Below are 19,854 nucleotides of genomic sequence, written 5' to 3'. Positions count from 1 at the left end.
TACGAAGAGTTGGGCTTGAACCCAAAATTCATTTGTAATTACCAATCACTGATGCTAAAAACCCAGACTTATATTATAAAAAGAAAAAAAACTAAAAGAGGAAAAAGGGGAATTTTGTAGCTTTTCCCTACTTTAAAGACCACATGTTTCATATCTTTTACTGATCTTATTCCTAACACTTTGGTTTCTTTCCTATCCTTTGGAATTAGGCAAACTTGGAGGTTTTAAGATAAAATCTTAAGAACTTAGAGCCTTGAATGTGAAGTGAAAAAATAAATGAATTTTAGGTTTATTTTAATTGATTTATATAATTATTTTTTTAAAAAAATTATAATATTTAATTAATATGAAATTTAAATTCTAATATTTGCAGTCTTTATTTTTATTCACATATTAAAACTTCATTTGTTAAAAAGAATTTGGCTTCACAATAACTAGCAAAGGGAGTTCGAAAAGATTATTGAAAGAAACAATTAATAAGTTTAGAAATGATATGTGACATGACCATGTGAACTTATCAAATCCATTCAGCATGGTTGGTGGTTGCTGCTGACTAGAGGCACTCAGCTTAAATGCCAAATTGCAAATTTCTGGTTTTTATTTATTCATTTTTCTTTTTTGGACCTTAGAGTTTTGGGTTTTTCTCTTTATCAGTATTTGAAGTCCAAACAAATTTCATTAAAAAACAATTAAAATTTCCATAGCAGTAACACTGCTGCTCGAGAACATAAGAATGACTGATGAGAATGAATAGTAAAAGAATTTCATTTTCAATTCAATAAGCTTTCGCCATGATCTTAGCTCTACAATTACCGATATCAGAAATACATCGGTTTCTAAATTCAAGGTGTAGTTCTTTTTTTTTTTTTTTTTCTGAACAAATCTATATTTTGCTCAGTGCTCAACTGGAGTGGCTTCTCATTCCCCTACAGCCAATGAGCACAGGCACAAAGAAAGAAATGAAACTAGCTAATATTACAAATCTCAACCAATATCTCTCTGTACACAATTTAACCAAAGGGGAGGAAATGGATTGTACCTGAACCTGAGGTTCCCTACCACCATTCTTTTGGCCCCTCAAATCCGAACCGGCAATCCAAAATTTTGGAAAGTTCTAATCTTTCCTTGAAGACCAGCAGTCACAATCACCATACCCCAGGCCGACATGTTTGGGTTAACCCCATAGGAAAAATCCATACTGGCCCTGGGGCTCCTGGTCCTAGTTGCCAGAAGAAGTTTTTCCTCTGGCCATGTAGCTGAGATTCTGTCAAAGAAGTAGCTATTGGTTAAACTAGAAATGGTTCCATGGAGAGGGCTATTGCTGCACCCGGATGCTGATAATGAACCCTCGTTTCCACTATACTCCTCAATGGGTGTAGGAGGATGATTGGCTGTTGAAACTTCATCAATATTGTCATCGAAACAATTTTGATCATTCAATTGTGTATCTCGTAGTCCCCATGTGTCACCCATGCCCGGCCAAGGGATGGCCACTGATACATCTTTACAGTGAAAATGTTCATAAGAGTGTGTCACAGTGACCCCTTTATTTCTGCTAGGCTGGGATTCTGCTTCGTGTTTCCACACATAAACGTAAGAGTCCTCACTAGCAGAGACAACATATTTTCCATTTGCCGTAACAGCACCCGAGATTTGGCTGTTCATGTTCCGAAATCCTGTCACATAATCAACAGCAACTTCTGTGGAATCAGCACAATTCCAGAATTTTATGTGGATATATACTAAATGATAAATCTGCAACTTTTCAAGAGCAACCAGGAAAATTTGCAACTAGTGACATTCATTTCAAGAAAATCTATTTGGTAATCAAGGCACAAAATGGATGTGAAAATCCTCTTGCGACAACTCACATCTTTGAGCAATAGAAATAGGGACTACCACAAAGTGAACTACACTAAGAAGAATGCGAAAACTAAAACAAATATCCCAATTCCACCCCCACCCCCTCTCAGGCAAACAGTCTATTAGCATCCAAACCTAAAAGCAGAACATCATTTTTAAGAATTGATACTCATTCCATGATACACCAGTACATACCATCCCCCAGCTGAGGTAAGTATGAAAATTAAGAGTTCTCTTTAGTCTCCCATACCTCTTAGCTCTCAGCCACAATCACTATCATCTATGGCCACTCTCCCTCCCAAATCACCCAACGGCTATATCATATATTTATATTGTATGAATATGAGGATTTACCTTTAAACTTGTGAATTAGATCACCACCATCAACAACCCGAATTCGTGAATCTGCAGATGTGATGAGTACTTCTGATGAACTTCCAGGTGCAAACTGTTTTAAGAAAGTAACCAATCAGAGGAAGAATAAGTGAACACATGGCAGCAAGAACATATGCAACATGTTCGAAGTAAGGAATCTCTAATTCAACTAGAGAAAAGGATTAACGCCATCCTTCCTTATTTAGACACAGCATTTCAAGCAGCAGGACTACTGGATTACCTGGAAACCTGTAATTTTCTTTTGATGAGATTTCTTCTTTTTATTCTGCAAATTGATTTGACTTTTTGGTTGTAACTTGTTCTCTGCAAAAGATGCAAGAAGTAAATGTTTAAGAAAACTAAAGTGTCAAATCAACTATACAATATCGCGTGTGCATGCAGACATAAGAGAGAGAGAGAGAGAGAGAGATCATAAACTTGTACCAGAAGTATTGTATAAACGGCAGCTTCCTTTGTATGAGCCAACTAGTGCACCCTTCAAAATAATTAAAAGTTCAATAGGCTACAGACTTATACATTGTATATTACATAGAATGAACTTGTATTGACCATTGCCCAACCTGGCCATCAGGTGTATAACACGCAGCAGTGACCATTTCATGCAGATCATTCCAATCAACGACTTGACGATCAGGAATGCTCCATATGCGAACTTTAGCATCTAGGGATCCACTAATGAAGTATCTATCATCAACTGGATTAAACTGGATGCAGGTTACTGTGTCAAGGCAGATCCACGAGCATAAAGCATGATTAGCAATATATAAACCAATTTCAAGAGACAAGATACGTATGCTTTTTCTATGTTGGATCTTTGAATTTTTGAATCACTGATTTGACTGACTCTACACTAAACACGCTTAACCTGAGTCCATTACATGCACACTTCCAAGCCAGAGAGTTACAATTAAGGATTTATCTACTCAAGAGTCTTTTTCAGTTTTTTTCCTGATACACAGTTTGGTATTACAGCTATGACGACAGAAGGTAGTTTAAAATTATCCATCGCTTCTATAGAGAAGGGTAGCTATTTTATCAAAAAAGAAAAAAAAATGAGAGTACAATTTAGTAACATTCTTGAACAAGGCTATTAAGAGGATAAACTCCAAAGTAAAGAAACAAAAGACATGAAACTCACAATTTACTTACCATAATCACTGTGTGAAAATATTCTCAAACAAGTCTTGCTAATCAAGTCCCAAAGCCTCACAGTCTTGTCCATTGAAGATGAGAGCAATTGCTGAAAAGAACAAAAAGAAAAATCTTTCCAGAATATCTTGCAGCAGTATATTGGTTCATGATTCTAAATGAGGCTAAGCTGGTGAAGATGGAAACAAAAATTCATAAAAAGTTCTAGTAACAACAACCTCTCAAAAAGCTTGCTAGAAATATAGAAGGAATTCACAGAGGCCTGACCAATTGAGTACATGACATCTGCATCTTGTAAAATTCAAAGGACTTTTTGGGCATCCAATTATGGTCACATGCCATTAACATTCAGGAGTGGTTTATAAAAACATGTGGGGGTAGACCACAAAACATTTTTGGTCTTTTAACTCGATATTGAAGATGCATAAACTCAAAAGTGATCTTAAGATGATCTCAAAGAGTCCACAAGGTATATTAAGGGTATCATCAGGAACCTTGACCAGAATCCCTGACAAGGATGAAGGCATCACAGAAACATCAAAGGCAACAATCAAGAGCATAGTGAAGGGATGAAGACAATCTGCAAAAAAAGATCAAGCCTCTTGCCAGATAATTCACGCATGGAACAAATAAAAACTGATCTAAGATAAACATGAGAAAGTAAGCTTTCTGAAAATATTCATGTTGCACATGGCAAAATAACCACATATTGAACTTGTTAGATCATTTCTTTATGTGCCAGAACACATCTTATTAGTATTGAATATGTTTGACTTGATTGCCTAAGGCTTTGTAAAATTGCTTTACTTCTTGGCAGCCAGTATAAATGCATGCAAGTTAATTAGCAACCAGCCTCAACACCTAAACAGGAAATGCCAAATAAAAAATCCACCAAGCAATATCACCTATAGTTGCCAGAAATTAAACCTGGACACAATTAAAATTTGACTTTGAAGATCCACCAATTTCTCTTTGTTGTTTGCCCACCAATTTAAAAGAAATTTTACTTCATTTTTGTATTCCATAGATCCTTTTGTCAAGTAAAGCACGGAAACAAGAAATGCATTGACCATCCATTTCTTCATAGAACAAGAAGCATTCAAGCAGGATGGCAATAGTTTTTGTATTTTGATGAAATTCACATTTGCTTCAATCAGATATGCCTTTCACATATAACATTTAATTTAAGTGCATTGCACACAGGTGCCCTATTTCTCCATTCTCTTTGTTGTGAATCATGTTTAGGATAGGATTCCCTCCAAACTCACCATACAAGGAAAACTAGAAGGATTTCTCAGATCCAATTAAATTTCTTCAGTCCTGTTACAATTTTAGTTCTAACTAAAAAGCAATGTAATGTTATACAACTCTGAGTCAAAATTTGCCACCAAAAACTTGATCCAAAAATCCATCTCCATGAAGCACAGCTCAGAAGAGAAGAAACAAAAATGGCATTCCTTAGTTTACCAGCAAGAAAATATATCATAAATGCTTGGTATAAACAGAACCAACAGATCAATTTAACAGTTTTAACTAACACAACTACAACAAGTCCGGAGATTATGTTTTATAAGGCTTCTAAAGAAAACAAAGAAACACTTGATAAAATTCTTCCAATTAACATTACGGCTAAAAACTTTGAAAATCCAACTATATTCATAAATATTTGTCAAAACACCTTAGAGGATATAAGAATGATGACTAACCTGAGATTTGGACCATGAGAGGTCGAGCACATCATCCGAATGTCCTTGAAAAGAACAAAAAGGTTTATCTGAAAGCCCAAAAACAATTTCTGGCACCACAAAATGGTCCAGGCTCAATGACTTCCGGCTTATGGATGACCTTCCTCTTTTCTTCTTCTCAGGATGGTGATCTGCACTTGGGGACAACAGAGTTGGTTCTGGAGATCCATTAGCCACAACCAAAAAGTTCAAATTCCGATCTTCCTGCTTTTCCATCAATAACTCTCCCTTCCTCTCTGACTCGACTACCTTCCATACATGAATTTCACAATCCTCACCTGCGCTAGCAAGGTATTTTCCATCCAAACTAAACTTAATACTCCAAATAGACCCAGTATGTGCTTGTAACTCTTGACTCTTGTAAAGAGCAGTGAGTTCTTTACATGACTTTCCATACTGTTTTACCCTCACTCTCTCCGGCCCATGAAAGGAAACATCCTGGCTGTCATCTGTCGCAGAACTCGATCTCCTTCCACCCTTATCCGACGATGTATCCCTCTCATCAATACTTCGTCTTTCCTTATGACCCTTCACACTACTTGCAACGCTCTTTATGCTCTTAAACCAACTCCCTTTCTTCTTCAACTTGGAAACACCAACACCACCACCATTCACATTCATATCCGAATTATCCTTATTACCCTCCTCTACATTCTGCCTCCTCATCAACTCTTGAACAATCGGAGAATGTCCAACACAAATCTCGAACTCCTCCATGGTCAACTGCCTCCCGGTCCCAACTTCCTTCAACTTGTTCCACGTCCCATCTTCTCTAATCTCATTCACCACAAACTCTTTCCCATCATCAAGATTCTTAATAGTACACACTTGTTCACTACAAACCATCTCATCTTCCATCACAACCTCTCCACCACCAAATGATTTAAAACCAAGTTCCCCATTGAAACTCTTACTACTCGGCCCCGTGGGCCGCTTATTGCACGTAGATTCATTACTTTCACAGCTTCTTAAGTTGGCAGCCGTGGGATTAATATGATCACATTCACTATTGTTGTTATTATTATTATTTACAGAACATAAACCAACAAAAGGAATCGAAGAAGATGAATTCGGACAAACAGATAAACTAGGAGAAGAAGAAACAGCAACATCATTGTAATCACCATCGCGACTTGCATCACCATCTGATTTCGATCGTACAATTCCAGAAGAACTACTTTCTCGTTCCTCTCCACGATCTTGCTTCTCCAACCCCATATTCAGCAACCAATCCGACGAAACTGATCTTCTTCCAAACTCCACTCCTCCTCCACCACCTGTACCCACTTCCGTTTCTGACCCGGGTCTTGTCCGGGAAAGACCCGGATCCCTGCTAAGCCCCATCTCATGGAGCAGCCGCGTTCTCCTTTCGGAAACAGAAGCGGGTTCGGAGATCCAGATGTCGAACTTGGAAACAGCCATAGGGAATTTAGGGACGGGAAATGGGTGGTGGGCATTGCTGGAACTGGTAATTGGGTCGGAGTCAGAGTCAGAAGAAGGAGAAGTTGAGTTAGAACAAGAACAAGAATTAGAAGAAACAATGCGATCAAGGGATTCGTAAAAACACTCTTCTTCTTCTTCTTGGCCTTTGTTTTCTTCTTTTTCTTCTCCTACTTGGGTCGAATCGTCGTCGTTCTGGTTGTTGTTGCTGCCAATGGGGTTTTTGGTCATGCTTCCTTTACGAGCATTCCCATTTCAAATTGGACAAAACCATAAAAAAGAAACCAAAAACAAAAAAAAAAAGTTTGGTTTTGGGATTGGATCAAAAGGAGGAAAGGGCCAATGGTGTTTGGAGTGAAGGAAAGGGAGAGAAAATCAGATCCAAAGGGGAGGGAAAGGAAAGGAAGGAGGGAAAAAGGAGCTATGGAATTGAGGTTTGTTGATGTGTTTGCGTGGGAGAAGTGAAGGGGAGTGAGTTGATTTTGTTGGATTTTCGGGTTTGGGACATTGAAATGTGAAATCTGAAAAGTGAAAGATAGAGGATCTATCTGTTGAAACAAAATATTCTGAATAAACAAACAAGAGGAAACAAAACGGTGAGGTTAAAAGCAAAACAACTCCTTTTTCTATTTTTACAATTACAAATTTTATATTGGAAATTTCATTTATTTTCTTTTTCCCAATATTAATTTTTATTTTCTTTGTTTTTTATATAAACAAGCTACTTCAACCCTTTTGCTAGGATGTTGATGTGCAATTTTTTTTTAAATTCTTTGTTGGAATTTAAATTCTAAATAAATCACTGAATTTTAAATAAAAAAATAAAAGATGAGGGGGTCAATTTCAATTTTTACTAAATTTAAAGATATATTTGATTATTAACCCACTATTTCTAATAAAATTATTTTTATGTTTTTAAAAAAATAAAAATTCTTGTTATTGATTAAATTTAAAATGTTCAATGACAAAAAAAAAAAGGCTGACTAATTTGAATAATTTTTATAAAAATAATTTATTTTACACAACAAAAAGAAAAGTAATTTAACTCCAAAACATCATTAATTAAGCCTTTTATGATATATTAAAAAATTAATTAAAAAATGAGACATATAACAATTTTTTAGTTCATAACATTTAAGAATTTCATCAATAATAATATATGAAAGACATATTTTTAACAAATTACTTTTTCATTTCAATAGGAAATTGTTTTTGTTGCAAGTTGAGAAGAGAAAGGTTGGGCCTAGAGTTATTCCATTGAAAGCCCAAAAAAATGTTGTTTGCCAGAAAGAGAACAGCAAAATCTATGCAACTACCAACTGTTGTAGACATGCTGTCCAGCCCACTACTGTTAAATGTAGGTGACATACCATACCTTAATTCAACCACTTTTGGGGACCATTTTACTAATATTTAATATTTTCCCACCTTTCTCACTCATTTCTTTTTTCATTTTTTTTTTGGGTTTCAAAAATTTTATATTTGAATTCAAAATTTAATTAAATTAATTCATATAATTATTTTTAATAAATTAAATTTAATAATTTTAAATTTTAAATTTCAATATTTGTAATTTTTTTATTCTCGATAAATTATCTGTTATATAATTTTTTTTGTTATTATTGTAAGTTAAGATGATGATGTTTTTCAACATGAAGGTGGACTTTTTTTATAGATTCATGTGGTACAAACATTAGAAAGTATGAAGGGTCATTAACTATGCTTTGATAACCCCAAAAGAAAATTTGACATTTTTCCACCTAAGAGTTAAAAAACAACTAAATATAATTTTCAAGAAATATAATTCATTCCATTTTATTTGTAAGTTTTCGAGGGAGAACAAAAGAGAAGATAAAATTTAATTGTTAAACTTAGAATATTAAAAAGAACAATGGACTACTAATTTTTTAGAGACCTAAGCCTTAGATTGGGGATTATATTTTCAACAAATTGAAGAAAAAAGAGCAAAAAAATAGGGCAAGGCAAAGGTAGAAAGTGTTTCCATTTCTTGATTTTAATTACATGATACTAATAAAATTTTTTTCCTTTAATGTTTATAATCAAGTAAAGTTCATATTGTGACCTTTTAATTTTATCTAAGAGCCATAAATTTGCCAGATAAAATTAATTCAAATTGAATTGGCAAATAATGCATTCTAATTTCTTTCCCAAATTCCTTTTCTCTTTCCATAGAAAATGGGATGACTTTTAAAATCTAATTAAGTATTAACAACTTGCAAAATATAATTAAAGATGATTCATTGTCAAAATAATAATAGAAATATATATATATATATATATATTCAGATCGGTTAATTCAATTAACAAGAAGAGAAATTTTATTTTTTCGTTAACCAAAATTTTAAATATATTAAATTAATGTAAAAAAATGTATTTTCAAAATCGTATGACAAAAAATTAAATTAATGCAAAACACGAAAATCATATATAAATGAACCCTTAACACATCCAAACATGCTTGGGAATACAATAATTTTGTTTTTAAGCCTACCTAGCTATCCAAATCCCATACATTTAGCTCTCAAAGTCTCCAGCAAAAAAGGGATTCTCTTTCTTGTACAACAAAAAGGGGATGATTACATTACAACTCATTCTTGCACATGAAGTACGAGGAGCTCGTGCAAGAATTTTATATAATTACACCAAAAGAAAGATTGATCTGGGGATGAGCATGAAACCAAGAAGCTAAGAAGCTAAGAAAGAAAAAAGTCGGTGGATTTAGCCTAAAATCACCTCATATTCGATACCAAATTAGATTTAATATCGTATTTATTTTATATTAAATATAAAAATTATTATATTATATTTCGTGTTAATACGTCAAATACGAATTTTTTTTTTTTTATTAAATTTATATATAATTTTTATTAAAATTTTAAATTGTGTTATTTTTATATTTTTTTATAGAATTTTTATACTGTATAAAAAATTGTTAGATTAACATCAATCAAGCAAAGTATTTATGCAAAAATAATGTATGAGATTAATGTCTAAGAAACCATAGTGCTGGTTTTGTACTGTTTTGTTATTTTTTATTTAAATAATGATGTAATTGCATATGCAACAACATACATAAAGCTTTGTTTGGATATAATCACAGCTATGGTGAGATGCGATTGCATGTCAAAAATCAATAAAAAAGCTATTGAAGTGTCATTTGGATGTCAGGAACAGGGCACGATTTCGTGATTTTTCTTCCGTTTGGTCGTTTGCCACTTTTGGCCTAGTGGTTAAATGCCCCTCCCCATTTTTTCTTTTATTTTATCCTTTAATTTATATTATAAAAACAAAAATATTATTAGAAGATAACTTGTTGTTTTTAATTTTTATTTAAAATTTATAAAATAATTTTATTTATTTAATATATAAATAAATTTTAATTGTATAAATATTAAATAATTTACAATTTTTATTACATCTAATTTTTAATCTAATATCTTTAATAATAATTTTTTCTTCTCAATATAATTTATTTTATCATCACTTTCGCTTTTACATCAAAACATATATCTCATCACCGACTCACATTCATAATAATTATTTTCATCGTAATATTAATTAATTAATTATATATTATTATTTTTAATATCACCAAAACAATCTTAAAGGAACAATTTCATTGTACATCCAAATAAATCATAAACCAAGTGAGTTTATGATGTAGAAATCAAAATGAAAATATATCCTTTCCATGGGTTTTACACCTTTTTTTCTCTTACCAAATAGTTTTAACATGTACAACAAATAATTACGATGATAAAAAAAGTAACAAAGTGTCAATTCTTATATCTTACATTCTAAATTATATTATAAAAATGAAAAAAAAATCTAATTTAATATATGCAATAGTATTATTTTTTGTACCGATAATACTTTTTTTTTTGAAAACATAATCGATAAAGTTTTAATTTCATTCATAAAAGTTAATTCAATTGATAAGAGAAGAGTATTTATGTTTGTCAACTTGAATTTAATTATTATGAGAAGCATGTAAGGAATAAGATTCTAAATGCATCATGCTGATACAAGAGAATGCCCCTTTAACATTGAGGGGATTAAATTAAAAAAACCTTGAAGATACATTTGGCCTTTTCATAAAAAATAAAATAAATTTCATAAGTTATCATGTTATAACATTTATATTTTAATTGGATATATATAATTTTGTTAACTTTATTTATAAATAGAATTGCAAACAATAAAAAAGAAAAGAAAAAAACCTCAAAAATTGTGAGAGACGAACAAGCATAAAGTAGTGGGAAAAGAATAAAAGAAAGTGTATGCAAAGTGCCAAAGCACCCTCAAAATATTTAAATGATATTGGGATTGGATGGTCCAATCCAAACCCAAGTGGAAGGTAAAATAGATTGTTGGCAGCAAAGGCAACCAAAACAAGAAAGGACCAAGTCAGCCAAAGTCCTATCACTGACTTTGATTATAGTAATATAGACCTTTTTGTAACGAAACTGTCAGTATCTCAGACAACGATACCTTCACACCTAAACCTACAAACCAAAGTAGAGTTGGTCTTATCAAAATATATAATTTTCCTTGAGTGAAAACAAAGCTTCATTAAAAAAAAAAAAAAAACCCTCAATTGCTGCTCCATCCATGCAGCAGTTCTTCTTTAAGTTTTGAGCCAATCAAAGATCCTTTGAGTTTTCAATTCCTCATCTTAAAAGCTTTGTTTAACGAATGGTCATCTCAGAATCAGCACATTCCCAGTGTTTAGGTAAGGCTTAGCTTCTAGGCCTTACAAAAAAGCCTCTGCTGCCATTGCACTCCTCAATGTCATGGGTTTTTCTTTTTTTTTTTTTTTGAATAACAGGTTGCTAGAAAAAAAAAAAAAGAATTGCATTTGTTAGCATTTAAATTTTAGATTTATTTGATATTATTTTTTAATGGTATTTGTATAAATTAATTGATCAAACATAACTTTTTATTCATAGTTTCACTTTGATAGGGTACAAAAATTGCATTCGTATTTAATATATTTTAAATTAATTAAGTTTATGAAGGAATATACTCGTAATATTTACATGATTTAGCTTGAAATTAAGCCATTCAAATGTAAAGAAAAAAAAAAGAGAATTCAATAATTTCAATACCCACACAAAATACAAATTGGTTTAATTAATAAAGAAAACATATTTTTTTGTCAACTAAAATTTAATTATTGTAAAAAAAAATACTTCAAAAGTAAAATTTTAATATACTAAATCGATGTCAAAATATATTCTTAATATTATTAGAAAAAAATTATGCTTAATCATAAATTTTAGAAATAATAATAATAATAATAATAATAATAATAATTTTTTCGATTTCGTTTCATGGAATTCTAGTTGGATTTCTTGGGATTGCTAGTTATTTAGACTGTTAAGCATTTTTCTTAACTAATAATGTTTCCATGACTGGTAAATTTTTGTAGCCTACTTCAAAATGTATATATTATGGCCCTATTTAAATGGATTCTATCAAACTTTCTAAATAATTACTATCTGACAAAATTTTGATAAAAATGTAGATCAAAGTTGATGATTTTTCATACCCCACACTGAATTTCAACTATAATAGAGGCCACTAGTAAGAACAAAGAATGGCTTGTCATAGGATTTGATGAGACAGCAATCGATTTGAAAACAAATCAAAGAGATGGTCCATATCATCTTTAATCCCTGCCGTCTGTGGGGCCATCCCCTTTGATTTGTTTTTGCTTAACAAAGAAAGATATATAGTTAGATTTGAATGGGGGTGAAAATTAGAGGTTCTTTTGCATGGGAGCTTACCAAATGCATACAATTTACATCAAATCAAAATATATTAGAGGATAGGGCAAAATGAAAATGACAAACATTGATGAAGTATCATAGAACTTTTGAGTGTTTTTTTTTTTTCCTTTGAGAACGTCAGAGAGATAAAACAATAATCTTCATGAGTGATAATGTACTATGTTGATGTTATTTTTTAATTATTTCGAGAATGAAAGAATCGAATTGAGGGATCATATCATTAGTGAATCACTAAATCAAATATTTGAATGCTATATTAATAGTATTATATAAAATTATGTAGAATTTGAAATTTGGTTTTAAGTAAATTTAAAAAATTCCATCTTACTTTTCTCCCTTTGTGTTGGCCCATTTTAATAATTTTGAGTTTCATTTCATTTCAAAAGGTTTCCAATGTCACAATCAAGATTTAAGGTAACAAACACTACAACAAATAATATTTTATTTAAAAATTTAATTTAATTAATTCATATAATAATCTTTAATAAATTACATCTAATAAGTTTAGGAGTTCAAAATCTTATATTAACAATTTCTTTTCTTATTCTCAAGTAATGATCTTTTGTATACAAAACAAAAAATATATATAATTGAGGCCCTTTCCCAAAAGCATGGACTTGTTTTATTTACAATTATTAACTTTTTTTAATTTAATATTTGAGGTTAATAAAAAGTTACTAGAATTAAGAGTTTAATATTGTACTTTAGAATTCAAATAGCGGTTTAATAGCGGAATAATGGTCCCAAAATTATGGTAGCACCACCACCTGCCACCGTTATTAAATGAAATGCTGTTAAGAAATTCATTCATGGTCAAAACAGTACGTAACGGTAGTAAAATAACAGCGTAACGAGAAATAGTGACAATAACGGACCGTTATTGCCACTATTCCATTTTTTTACTCACGGATATAATAGTTCAAGAAAAAAATAAAATTTCAACACTGCAGAATAAAGCAATAAGCCTACAAAAGTAAAAGTAAAAGTAAAGCAAAAAATAAAACTCAGAATCTCATATCTTTAGCATCAAAATCAATCTAAAATTGAGCTAAAAAATAAAAGAATTATTTATCAATCATTTAATCGACACTTTGGTACCCAAATTCAAATCAACCTCAGCCCTCAAGTTCTCAATCAACATTCAAGATCAAAATCAAATAAGGTAAGAAAAGAAAGTTAAATTATCTTTTTTTTTTTTACAAAATTTTTGTAAAATGATGTCTGTTGTGAGAGTGTGAGAGAGACGAACGAGGGATTCCATAGATATTATGTAAGTGATAGTGATGAAAGGATGCGAGAGAAAATGAAAGATGAAAAAAAGAAAGAGAGAAGAAGAAAATTCTGAAAGGCTAAGCTCTAGAAGCACGAAGAAGACGAACAGAAAAAAGCAACCTGCGTTGTGGGTGGGTCTGCTAGAATTAAACAAATTGGGGGATATTAGGGCACGTTGGTGGATAAAAGATTGGGTAAGGAGGGATTGGGTGGGGTGGGTGTTGGACGGGTGTAGGGGTTGAATTTTTTATTTAATTTTGTAATTAATTTTTGAAAATTTTTTAGATAAAATTTAATTAGAGGTTTTGAAAATTTATAATTAAAAAAAAGAGATTAATAATTTAATATAATATATATAGAGATTTTAGATGATAAATTTTAATAAAATTTTTTGCATAAGTTAGATGAAAAATAATTAAAATTAAATATTATATTTTGATTGTGTTATATATTAATTTATAATTTTGTATTTGAATTTTGATAGTTTTTGTATTGTTTTGATATTTATATTGTTGTCAATTCTTTTGATATTAGATTAATTCTTGTTATTTTTGTGTAATTATTGAAAATTGTATTTATTATATAATTATTGAAAGTTATTTGTAATAAAAAAATTTATATCAATTAGTGTATCAAAAAGATTAAGTTACTTAATAAATTTAGCATTTTATGATCTATTACTCTTATTAAGATTAAAAACTAAAAAATAAAAAATATAAGTTTGAAAATTTTATTAAAATATAAGTTTGAATTTTTAATTTTTGAAATTTTTTTAGATAAAATCTAATTAGAGGGATTGAAGATTTATAATTAAAAAAATTAATGGATTAATAATTTAATATGATATATATATAGAGATTTTAGATGAAAAATTTTGATAAATTTTTTTGTATAAGTTAGACAAAAATTAATTAAAATTAAATATTATATTTTGATTGTGTTATATATTAATTTATAATTTTTTATATGAAATTTAATAATTTTTTTTGTTGTTTTGATAGTTATATTGTTGTCAATTCTTTTGATATTAGATTAATTATTGTTATTTTTGTGTAATTATTGAATATTGTTTTTATTATATAATTATTGAAAGTTATTTGTGATAAAAAAAATTTATATCAATTAGTGTATCAAAAAGATTAAGTTATTTAATAATATTCTTAAGATTAAAACTAAAATTTAAAAAATTTAGCGTAGAATAATTTTTTAATGATGTAATAAGTAATATTAATATTTCTAAATATAAGTTTATTTTATTTTTATACAAAATAGCAAGTACGCCACCACGTGAAGAGTTCCTAAGTAAAGGAGTAGAGGGCACCCCAAGTGATGATATAGGTTAGCATTTTGAAACACCTGTACCAAATACAAGAGGAAATATTTCTTGTAAATTTTGTGGTAAAGTTGTAAAAGGAGGAATAACATATTTCAAGGAACACATTGCTTATAAAACTGACAATGTTGCACAATGCCTCAATATTACTGGTATGTTATGTTTTTATAATTTCTTTGAAAATATTATTGTTAATTTTTCAATAAAAATTATAAAATTGCATAAGCATGTGCAACTAATTTTTTTCTTTTTTAACTATACTATTAATAGGTATAGTAAGAGAAAGTATGATGAAACTCCTTCAAGAAAGCAAATAAAAAAATTTGATAACAAAAGGGGAAAAATGAATTTTTATCACAATTAAGAGGAGAAAATGATTATGAAGGATTTATTGATGAAGACATCGCTACTAGACAAGCCATGCGAGATAGTATTTAATGACAACATGAGTGGCACAGAAGACAAGAATTCATACAAAGAACTAGTGGTTGGAGTAACATATATGAAGAAGGACAAAGCTCTCATGGCTCAGTTGCTGAATATTTTGAAGAAAGAACAAGGAAATCAACTCCAAATGAGTTTGAATTTTCATTAAGGGGAGCTATACCTGAATTGGTTAGAAGTAAGAGTTCAAGGCAACCAAAAGTAAGTAATTCATTTTCAAAGACATTAAGAAAAAAGATGGGTGAATCAGTATCAAATTTTTTTATATATGATCAATTTCCTTTTCAGTTAGCAAATTCTCAATGGTTGCATAATTTGATTTCTATGGCAGTAGAAGTTGGCCAACATGTAAAACTTTTAATACCTTATGAGGTCTCAGATATGTATTTAGAGTCTGAGTATCAATAAGTTCATGAGTGAGTTAATTGATTAAAAGCTCATTGAAATGAATTGAGTGTCACTTTGATGTGTGATGGTTGGACCAATAGTTTGAATCAAATGCATATCATTAATTTCCATGTTTACTATAGTAAAGGGAATTTCCTTGTTTACTGTAGTAAAAAGATCATTTTTTAGAAATCTATAGATGTCTCAAGTGTTTGTAGTAGAAATGTAAACTTTTACTACAGATTATTAGATAAAGTTATGGAAGAAATTGAAAAAAAATATATTGTTCAAATAGTCACTGATAACGAGACAACACTTAAGGCTGTAGGAAAAAGACTAATGGAGAAAAGAAAATATTTGTATTGGATAGTATGTTCAGCTCATTATTTAGATTTGTGTCTTGAAGATATTGGGAAGAACAAAAATGTGGCAAAGGTTTTTGATGATGCAAAGAAAGTGACTTGTTTTATATACAATCACATTTGGACTATTAATTTGATGAAGAAATATACACAAGAGAAGCAAATACTTCGTCTTGCTCTTACCCGATTTGTCATTCATTTCATATAGTTAGAAAAAATAACGAGACAAAAGCAAAGTTTGAGAGAGATGTTCAATTCCAAAGTTAGTACTTAGTAATTAATACAACTATTTAAATCTATCTTTTTTTATGATATCATTGTTTAAAATATTAATTTAAAATATATTACTCTAAAAATTTATTGATGAATATATAGGAATTTAAGAATCAAAATGGGGACAACAAAAATCAGGACCTACTTATGAAGCCAAAAAAATCATTTTGAGAAAAATTTTTTGGAAAAAAGCAAGCGGTATAATAAAAGTTTATGAGCATTTGATAAAAGTGTTGCGCCTTGTGGATGGTAATGAAAAACTAACAATGGGCTTTATTTACGAGGTTGTGGATAGAGCTAAACAAGCAATTCAACAAAATTATCATTATTCTGTTGAATACGAAAGATTATTGACAATAGATTGAGTTTCATGTACTCTGACTTGCATTCAGCTGGTAAGTAAACCAATAATATAGATGGTATTTAAAAAATATGTTTATTTTTTATACTTAAATTGCTTATATATTTATTTTTATTATTTTAATACAATATTATTATTAATTATGTTTAGATTACTATCTAAATCCATAATTTCAATTTGGAGTGGAACATTCTGCAAATGTATTTAAAGAAACATTAGAAGGTATAAAAACAGTTATTGAAAGATTAGAACCTTTGATAGATACTCAAATCAGAATGATTAATCAGGTTAATATTTAATACTATTTTATAACTTTAACATTTATTTTATGTGTTAAAAATTAAATTATTTTTTATTTATTCATTTATTATTGTATTTTCAATCGATGTAGTTGTTATTATTTCAAGACAAGCATGAAACATTTGATACTCCATAGGCAAAAAGAGTTTGGAAGTAAATGAATCTAGGTAAATAGTAAATTAAATAATTATAATTTATTTATATTATTTAATTGTATAGCACATTCAAATTTAATTTAAATAATTTTATACAGCTGAGTAGTGGATGATATATGGCACTTGTGTTCCTGAATTACAAAAACTAGCAATCAAAGTGCTTAGTCAAACAATATCTGCATCAAATTGTGAACGTAATTGGAGCACATTTAGCTATATTTACACCAAAGCAAGAAACAGATTGAAGTTTGAAAGACTTAAAAAACTTGTATATACCTATTACAACATGAGGCTGAGGATGAGACATCAGAAAAGAATGAGCATTGATGAGATGAATAATAGTTTTAATCCTATTAGCCTTGACCATATTTTTGAAGATGATGATCCACTAACAGAATGGCTGCAAGAGAAAAAAAATCCTCTATTAGATGGTTAAAACTCTAATTGATTGCCCGCAGATAATTCTGATAATGAAATGAATGTTGAACAATCACGCCAATCTCAAGAAAGGAATGTGTTTCATTCAAATTCAAGTTCAACACCAAGTCAAAGTGATGATGGTAGGGGTTTAAGTCCAAATGATGATGATGGTGATGGTAATAGTGATAGAGATGGAGATGGTGATGGTGCGAATTTTGGTGTAATATGGATGCAAATCGACCTTACAGCCTACTTGGAGGAGAAATTAAGCTTGTTACTACTGGTGGACTTTCATTAATATGACAAAATATGGATTAAATCCATTTGTTGAATCTAGTGAGGGTCAAAGTGCACGTATAGCTCGATCAAAAGGAAAAGCCAAGAAGTACCACTATGATATTTCTAGAGGTTTTTCATCTTCAAGTAGGAGACCAAATTCTAGTAACTTTGAGTGTAGTGAATCATCTGCTAGTACTCAAGGACATTACTATCACCGGAACAACCTAATTTTTGACCTCATCATGGTTATCCACCTCTATATGGTTATTATCCACCTCAAATATATACTTCACCTCAAATGTGCCAAGAAAAATTATGGATAAACCAAATATGAATGCTTTTTATAATCTAAATAAAATTGTGAATAATTTTTTTAGAAAATAAAAAACATAGAGTGTCATAAACTATTTTTAAAATCATTGAATAAGAGTTTTTATAATTATAATTATAATTATTACATTTTTTAATAAATTATGTAAAAAAAAAAATTTACGACCGTGATGACCGTTGTGACCGTAATGATCTCCGTTATATTCGAAAACGTGATAAACGTGATGCGATTGAAAATGTGACCGTGACTGCTATTTAAATCCCTGACTATACTAACAAACTGCAGATGTTAGTAGCATGTTATTATATGTGAAAAATTATATTATCCACCAATAGTGGAGTTTAAAAGCTTTGACAATAAAATTAAATAAATATATATTAGTGATCAAATTATACAATTAATCCTTATATTTAAGTCTAATGATAGATTTAATACTCCTTGTGATTGTGTGGGAATAGATTCTACCAATGTTTTGTGATTATGTGGGAATAGATTCTACCCATGTTTTGTGATTATGTTACATCCTCCTTGGTTTATAACAATTAAACATAAATTAATATTCCTTATTTAAAAATGAGAAGTACTATTGTTAGGGTCATATAATGGTCAAAAGAGCATAGTGATCTTTTTCTCTCTCTCAATCTTTAATAGACAATTAAGGATATCTTGGTTATTGGTGTTGACCTGACATATCAGGTTGATTTGACATTTTTAATGTTACCTCAGCTCGATCCTGTCTTAATTGTCCTAGTTTTTTATTCCCCTGAACTTATCTCTAAATATAGAGACTCAAGCATCATAGAGCTAAGTTTATCTAATCCATATCTTTCTTTCCTCCCTAGTTTTTCACTTTCTTTTCGATTTGATTTTTACTAACTTGCCGTTAGAGTACAATCACAGAGAACACCCCCTACCTTTACCTCAATCGTTCTTATCTTCTACATTTACACCAATACTTTTAGGTCGAGCTCGACACCAACAACTGTAAAATCAAATTTTTTATGTTCAACAACTTTTTACTCCCCTTACTACTATTTAATTCTTGCCAATATTATTTGATCTTAGGTCCATCTCTAAGAATGTAACAGAAGGAATATTAGCTCAAATATTCTAATACATTACAAATAAATATTTTAAGATTATTGCCCAAATGATTCTATACATCAACATTGCATATTCTAGTCAAGGAATTTTTTATAATAATTGAAATTTTTAATGTTTTAAAATATATAGAATCAATTTAATTATATTGTACACATAATGCTGATCATTGAATATTGGTATGTATTTGGGAAATGAATAATTTTTTATAGAAGAATTTGGTAGTTTTGAATTAAAGATTTAACTCAATTGGTTCATATAATCATTCGTAAATGTGACATCTTCATTCTTTTATTTTTATATTGTGATTTCTTTTATATATATAAAAAAGAATGTTTTTGATTTTTATTTTGGAAAAAAAACACTTTCCTTCTTGGATGCCTTTCTATTGATGGTTGGATATCTATTTATACAAATGCTATGATTATTT

The 19,854-nt window shown here is 30.0% G+C and overlaps 1 protein-coding gene across 1 annotated transcript; it reads right to left on the bottom strand.

The window, feature by feature from the left end:
* Positions 1-741: 741 nt before the first annotated feature.
* LOC111301670 (uncharacterized) lies at positions 742-7,169 on the bottom strand. The gene is made up of 7 exons (XM_022897504.2): positions 5,115-7,169; positions 3,409-3,499; positions 2,820-2,977; positions 2,683-2,734; positions 2,480-2,562; positions 2,218-2,311; positions 742-1,676 (listed from the first exon to the last, which is right to left on the bottom strand). Exons 1-7 carry the CDS (start codon positions 6,822-6,824, stop codon positions 1,078-1,080), a joined length of 2,787 nt encoding a protein of 928 aa, XP_022753239.2. The 5' UTR covers positions 6,825-7,169; the 3' UTR covers positions 742-1,077.
* Between the last annotated feature and the right edge of the window lie 12,685 nt (positions 7,170-19,854).

Source organism: Durio zibethinus, chromosome 15 (assembly GCF_047325235.1).
Source record: "Durio zibethinus cultivar Kanyao isolate XHJ-2024 chromosome 15, ASM4732523v1, whole genome shotgun sequence".
In the NCBI taxonomy this organism is placed as follows: Eukaryota; Viridiplantae; Streptophyta; class Magnoliopsida; order Malvales; family Malvaceae; genus Durio; species Durio zibethinus.
This window is presented reverse-complemented; position numbering and strand designations above follow the sequence as displayed.

Excerpts from the sequence above, each read along its gene's own strand:
- LOC111301670 (XM_022897504.2), bottom strand. The coding sequence starts at position 6,824 with ATGACCAAAAACCCCATTGGCAGCAACAACAACCAGAACGACGACGAT. Across the intron at positions 2,735-2,819 it reads GTTATACACCTGATGGCCAG|GGTGCACTAGTTGGCTCATA; the intron begins GTTGGGCAATGG and ends ATTATTTTGAAG. Across the intron at positions 2,563-2,682 it reads CCGTTTATACAATACTTCTG|AGAACAAGTTACAACCAAAA; the intron begins GTACAAGTTTAT and ends CATCTTTTGCAG.